Source organism: Drosophila albomicans, chromosome 2R (assembly GCF_009650485.2).
Source record: "Drosophila albomicans strain 15112-1751.03 chromosome 2R, ASM965048v2, whole genome shotgun sequence".
Classification (NCBI taxonomy): domain Eukaryota; kingdom Metazoa; phylum Arthropoda; class Insecta; order Diptera; family Drosophilidae; genus Drosophila; species Drosophila albomicans.
In genome coordinates, this window is record NC_047631.2 from 32,350,057 (window position 1) to 32,356,101 (window position 6,045).

General features: G+C 41.1%; 4 protein-coding genes across 4 annotated transcripts; 1 reads left to right on the plus strand and 3 right to left on the minus strand.

Moving 5' to 3' along the window:
• Positions 1-473: 473 nt before the first annotated feature.
• On the minus strand, positions 474-1,386 carry LOC117575924 (uncharacterized). The gene has a single exon (XM_034260382.2). The coding sequence runs from the start codon at positions 1,357-1,359 to the stop codon at positions 541-543; it is 819 nt and encodes a 272-aa protein (XP_034116273.1). The 5' UTR covers positions 1,360-1,386; the 3' UTR covers positions 474-540.
• A 1,026-nt stretch (positions 1,387-2,412) lies between these two features.
• Positions 2,413-3,373, minus strand: LOC117575925 (uncharacterized). The gene is made up of 2 exons (XM_034260383.2): positions 3,221-3,373; positions 2,413-3,169 (listed from the first exon to the last, which is right to left on the minus strand). Exons 1-2 carry the CDS (start codon positions 3,296-3,298, stop codon positions 2,456-2,458), a joined length of 792 nt encoding a protein of 263 aa, XP_034116274.1. The 5' UTR covers positions 3,299-3,373; the 3' UTR covers positions 2,413-2,455.
• Positions 3,374-3,414: 41 nt separating this feature from the next.
• LOC117575926 (uncharacterized) lies at positions 3,415-4,343 on the minus strand. Its single transcript, XM_034260384.2, has 2 exons — positions 4,172-4,343; positions 3,415-4,115 (listed from the first exon to the last, which is right to left on the minus strand). Exons 1-2 carry the CDS (start codon positions 4,274-4,276, stop codon positions 3,432-3,434), a joined length of 789 nt encoding a protein of 262 aa, XP_034116275.1. The 5' UTR covers positions 4,277-4,343; the 3' UTR covers positions 3,415-3,431.
• Positions 4,298-5,150, plus strand: LOC117575927 (uncharacterized). The gene has a single exon (XM_034260386.2). The coding sequence runs from the start codon at positions 4,353-4,355 to the stop codon at positions 5,091-5,093; it is 741 nt and encodes a 246-aa protein (XP_034116277.1). The 5' UTR covers positions 4,298-4,352; the 3' UTR covers positions 5,094-5,150.
• The last annotated feature ends 895 nt before the right edge of the window (positions 5,151-6,045 follow it).

Here is a 6,045-nt window from a genome sequence, read left to right on the forward strand (position 1 = left end):
TGTGTTAATAATGCGTAAAAGCATATGAAATGTGAAGTGAAGTGCGTCTATTAAATATAATAACGTCGCGTCGTTGCTGTCGGGGCTCCTCAGGGCAAACGGTACTCGGTAAGCGTCATTTTCAAGAATCAAAGTTTCGGGCGTTAGCGTGCTGATAAAGATAAAAGTAAATTATGCGTCAATGCCGCAAAAAGCATTATAAATGCTTTAATTTTATGCGGGTGCCGGCAAATTGTACTAAATTCATTTTTTCATTTGCATATAAGAAGTAACGGTTTCTGATCAATGGCGGCGCGCGTGAAAAAAAGTGTTACAAAATTCGCAAAGTCCGGAAAGTGTTGAAAAGTGCTTAATTGTGTTAATCGCGAAAAGCTATCTGTTATGAGTTATTGTTTCTCATAGAAAGCTCATTGCTATGATGTTCGCAATCGTTATTTTTTCAAATTTTTTTGTTGTGATCAATCAGTAGTGTTTAATAAAATGAGAATAATAAAGTGAAAGTGCAAAATTGAATAAATAAATAAGTGAAGTGTGTAATAATTATGTTTTCAAATCACGTTCGCGCGTTTTTGGCTGCTTCAATTGGTGAATAAATAGCGCCAATCGACGATTCCTTTGAGCCTTCTGCTTCGCTTCAACAGCAGCACACGCTGCTTTATAGGCAGCATTCTTGGTCTTTTCAAAGTCCTGCTTGGCATCGTTAATCTGCCGATTCAGACCATCCAAACGATTCTTGGCTGCCTCCAGGAGTTGCGTCTTCTCCGCCAGCTCCTGTTGTGCACCACTTGCCACATTCTCAATATTGACCAAATTAGCAGTGGCCGCTGCCACAAAACGTTTCAACTGATTTAGCTGATTTTGCGCCTCCTGCGCTGCCTCAGTGGCCATGTGCGCATTGGCCTGTGAATTCTGCAGCGATGCTGTAATCTCGCTGACTACGGCATCCGCTTCGCACAACTCCTGCTGCAGTTGCTCCACAATTTGTTGCTTGCCCGCCAACGCCGCCTCCGCTGCCCGCGCCGACTGCGCTGCTCGCTCCGCCAACTCGGATTTGACTTGCATTGCGGCTGCTTCGGCTGCGGCCATTTGCGCATCACTGGCAGCTCTCGCTTCCTGCGCCGCCTTCTGGGCAATGTTTGAGGCTTTCGTTTTGGGATCTCCATTCGCAATTGGATTTTTGACCGATGCACAGCCTCCTCCTCCTTCCTCGGGACTTTCATTGCCATCGCGATAATACAAGCTGGATATGTGCTGCTTGGCAATGTCGCCTCCACTTAATTCTCCACAACTGTAGCTGTCCAAGCTTGAGATAGTCTGCAGCAGAATGATAAAAAGCAGCAAAACTGTACGATAAAACATATTTTAAGTAGTTCAACGAAGTCGACACGTCAAACAACAGCAACTATGTTTACTATACTCTTCACATCGAAGCGGCATGATCAACTGTTGAAGGTGAGTGTATATAAATATGTTATGTTTTATTTTTTGCTCTTCTATTACAACCACATATCACAAAATACTTTATAAGTTGTATATCTGTATATCTGTTTTACTTTTTACTCTTTTATTGCACCCACATATCATAAAAGTCTTTAAAAGCTGCGTTTTTGTTTTACTTTTGACTCTTTTATTAAACCCACATATCACAAAAGTCTTTATAAACTGTCTAAAACAGCGTAATGATGCTTCTACTTGAACTTTCATCACATTTTCCTATCATTCATCGTAAATGTTCCTCATTTCTGCACCACCTTTTGCTTATATTCCCCTACAAACATTTCTTGCCGTTCTCTACTGATAGTCAGCCTCAAATAAGTATTCACTTGCTAAATGATTGATACAAATCCTACCTTTAATAATATCTATAAAATATAATTGTAACTCAGTTAATAATTCTCATAGTTAATGCACTCTTCTGTGCGCCATGCGTCGATTGAGGTTGCTCGACTCGTTACCCATTTTTTATGTTATCAATACAAAAATTAACGATTTTGTGCACTTAACAGCTTAAGAACATCTAAAGCGATTAATAACAAAGCAGAGTAACATTTATCTAACATACTGTGAAGTTAACAGACAGCTTCAATACTAAATTGTTCGAAAGTTACATAGACGTTATTCATTTTTGGTGTTTTCAATACATAAGTTAGGGAATTTGTACGCCTAACATCTCAAGCATCTAAAATTATTAATAACTTCTCTGTTATTAACATTTCTAACATTTTCCTAACATACTGTTCAGTTAACAGAGATCTCGTATGGTCAGTTACACCTCTGTTAAAAGCTTATTTATCACCAAGTTATAAAACTCTTATAATAAACTGATATAAAAGTTTGGTAGCTCTACCGACAATCAGCCTCAAATAAGTAATTTTTCACTTGCTAAATGATTGACACAAATTCTACCTTTAATATCTATAAAATATAATCGTAACTCAATTAATAATCCACACAATTAATGCACTCTTCTGTGCGCCATGCGGCGAGTCCTTTGAGCCTTCTGCTTAGCCTCGACAGCTGCGCAGGCAGCTTTGTAGGCCGCCTTCTTGGTCTTCTCAAAGTCCTGCTTGGCAGCTTGCAGCTGATGCCCCAAGTTCTCCACTCGATTCTTGGCCGCCTCCAGAAGCTGCGTCTTCTCGGCCAACTCCTGCTGAGCTCCTGTCGAGACATTCTCAATGTTGCTCAGATTTGTCATGGCTGCTTGAACCAATTGCTTTAGTTTCTCGAGCTGTGTTTTCGCCTCGGCTGCAGCATCTCCAGCAGCAGCTGCATTTGTTTGTGTATTCTGCAGCGAGTTTGTCACATCTTGGACAACAGCTTCGGCCTCGCGATGCTCCGTCTCCAGTTGCTCCATGATCTGCTGTTTGCCAGCCAAAGCTGCCTCTGCAGCTCGTGCCGATTGCAACGCTCGATCTGCCAGCTCAGATTTTACTTGTGCGGCAGCTGCCTCAGCTGCAGCCATTTGTGCATCATTTGCAGCCTTTGCTTCCTGCGCTGCTTTCTGTGCAATGTTGGATGCTTTCGCCTTGGGATCTGTTTTGCCCAGCGAGCTGCCGCAATTCTTGTTGGTGTTGGAGCATTCATGTCCTTCGCCACCTTCTTTCTTGGAGCCGCCTTCTTCCAACCTGACCAGATCGGGATACACATTCAGATGTCTTTTGTTGTGGACCTGAGAGGGGCAATTAATCAAGGGGGAATCTGACATACTTCAGCTTCAAACCTTATCGCGGGATCTGATGATATAACTCTCGGATAAACAGCCAATGTTGAGCAGCAGAATTATGTAAATATATCGCATTGTGCTGAGCTAACTAAATTCATTATCATTAAATTCAAAACTGATAACTAAAACTTTGAGTACTCTGTTAAAGTTTAGAATTAAAAGAAAGTTTTATTTAAATGTAGAAAATATAAATTGATAAGCACAACTTTTATTGACTCGCTTGCGCCTTTTGCTTGGCTTCAACTGCTGCACAAGCTGCTTTATAAGCCGCCTTTTTGGTCTTCTCAAAGTCCTGTTTAGCTGCCTCTAGTTGAAGTCCCAGGGTCTCCACTCGATGCTTGGCTGCCTCAAGGAGTTGTGTCTTCTCAGCCAGTTCCTGTTGAGCTCCATTCGACACATTCTCAATGTTGCCCAGATTCGTGATTGCCGCTTGCACCAAACGCTTCAGATAATTGACTTGATTCTTGGCCTCGATGGCTGCATCACTTGCGGCAGCTGCATTCGTTTGTGTGTTCTGCAGCGAGTTGGTCACCTCTTGGACCACAGCCTGAGCTTCAGTGTGCTCCGACTGCAATTGCTCCACAATCTGTTGCTTGCCCGCCAAAGCTGCTTCCGCAGCTCGAGCGGATTGAAGCGCTTTGTCAGCCAACTCGGACTTGACCTGAGCTGCTGCAGCATCAGCGGCTGCCATTTGTGCATCATTCGCTGCCTTTGCTTCCTGCGCTGCCTTTTGTGCTATGTTCGATGCCTTGGCTTTGGGATCTGATGAGCCAACCTTATTGGAGGTGACCTTTTTGCTGCAGTTGTTGCCTTCTCCTCCAGTTGCTGTTTTCTCGCCACATTCCTCATCTAATCTCACAAGATCTGGATAGAGATTCCGTTTGCTGTAGATCTGACAAGCTCGTTTAAAGAGATAGTAAACTAAAGATAGAAAAACATTTTACTGACCTTGTCGCGTGGTCTCCTGAAATGACTTTGGGATACGCAGGCAATGTTGAGGAGCAGAAATATGTAAAGATAGATAGAGCATTGTGCTGACCTTTTCGAATTCATTGTCAAATATGTAACGATTTTCCGTTGTTGTTGCTGAAGGGAAAAGCTTGACAAGCTCTGAATTCATATTCAGAAAATGAAGCTAGCATTTCAAGTCATGTGGATCGTCATAATTTTATCATCTATAACACAACAAATATTCACAGCGAGCTATTCACTGCAGAGAAGACAGAAGCGATTGATGCCTTATGATTGTGACTCTAGCGATCAAAGAGAGGTTCCTCGAAGTCACCACAAGCCGAGTAAAGCCATCAACTCGAAGTCACGCGGTACGGGAATTGCAGTGAAGGCAGCTCAGGAAGCAAAGCAGGCCAACGATGACATGGCCAATGCAGTGAAACAGGCATCAGATCGGATTAAGCTCGAGTATGCGGAGAAGGCAGCATCAGCAGCCAAGGCAGCCGAAGCTGTGCTCTCAGGAAAGTTTCAAGTATTGGAACAGCTCGAGATGGAAGTGCGTGAAGCAGAGATTGTTGTTCAGGAAGAAACACTAGAACTGAGCTCAGCTGAAGCCAACAGTCAACTCGCTTTGAAAGCCCATCAGCAAGCTCAGGACGAGCTCAAGCTGCTGCAAACTGGTCTCAAGCTAGCCAGGGAGAACTTTTGCAGTGCCGAGCATGTGTCGGCTGCCTGTCAACAGTCTATGGCTGACAAGACAACGCTCATGGATACCGCCCAGAAGAGAGTTGGTCTGTTGTTGCGTCAACTGAGCGAAGCTCGAGGCGATTATGCAAAGACAAAGAAGGCGGCTTACAGAGCATTGTGCGCTGCCAATGAGGCGAAGCAAAGGATCCAGCATACAAACACCGTGAACTAAACATTGGAGAATGCTAATAAGTATTTCTATTTATATATATTTTGTAATAAATTCGTTTACATTTAACTATGAAATTTTGTTTGATCTTAAGGATAATACAACTTTGCGACTCCTAAAAGTTTTGTTGCGATCAGATCAAAATTGTTGAAGTTCTTTGAGAAATACTTTTTTTATCTAAGGGTAAAAACTCATACTTACTGCTTTGGCTGACAATTTGGTATATTTTTCACTCTGTAGTATATTTCGAATGTAGTACAATATCAATATACCAAATGTATATATTTTGTAGTTTTGTGGTATATTAATTTTGTATGTTTTAGTTGCGTTGGCTAACTATTCGGTATATTTTGCACTCTGTAGTATATTTTGAATGTAGTACCATACCATCATACCAAATGTAGCCTTTGGTATATTTTACACGCAATGGTATATTTTAAATGTAGTACTATATAAATATACCAAATGTAGCTTTCTGTATATTTTTTGCATTTTTTTGGTATATTAGTTTTGTATATTTTAGTTGCGTTGGCTAACGATCAGGTATATTTTGCACTCTGTAGTATATTTTGAATATATAGTAGTCCCATATCATCATACCAATTGTAGCCTTTAGTATATTTTGCACTCAATGGTATATAATGGTATTTTGAATCCAGTACTATATTAATATACCAAAAGTAATCTTTCGCATATTTTATGTTAGTATTTTTGCGGTATATTGATTTAGTATATTTTAAAATTAATACCGCACTATTTTGCTCTTATTCAAAATGGGTAGCGGGTATCTTAAAGTCCAGCACACTTGACTGTTGCTTTCTTACGTGATCTTTGATCGCTTCGATTTCGTTTGAGAGCATAAAAATCATTTCTACTTTACCAATTCTTCAAGTAGTTTTCTCTCCCATAATATCAACACAATAGTTTTGTACCCGCCTTTAATGAAATAAAAAAG

Bases quoted from the DNA above. Each gene is read 5' to 3' on its own strand.
- LOC117575924 (XM_034260382.2), bottom strand. From the start codon at position 1,359: ATGTTTTATCGTACAGTTTTGCTGCTTTTTATCATTCTGCTGCAGACT.
- LOC117575925 (XM_034260383.2), bottom strand. From the start codon at position 3,298: ATGCGATATATTTACATAATTCTGCTGCTCAACATTGGCTGTTTATCC. The intron at 3,170-3,220 runs GTTTGAAGCTGA...TGCCCCTCTCAG, and splicing joins TCATCAGATCCCGCGATAAG to GTCCACAACAAAAGACATCT.
- LOC117575926 (XM_034260384.2), bottom strand. From the start codon at position 4,276: ATGAATTCGAAAAGGTCAGCACAATGCTCTATCTATCTTTACATATTT. The intron at 4,116-4,171 runs GTCAGTAAAATG...CGAGCTTGTCAG, and splicing joins TCAGGAGACCACGCGACAAG to ATCTACAGCAAACGGAATCT.
- LOC117575927 (XM_034260386.2), top strand. From the start codon at position 4,353: ATGAAGCTAGCATTTCAAGTCATGTGGATCGTCATAATTTTATCATCT.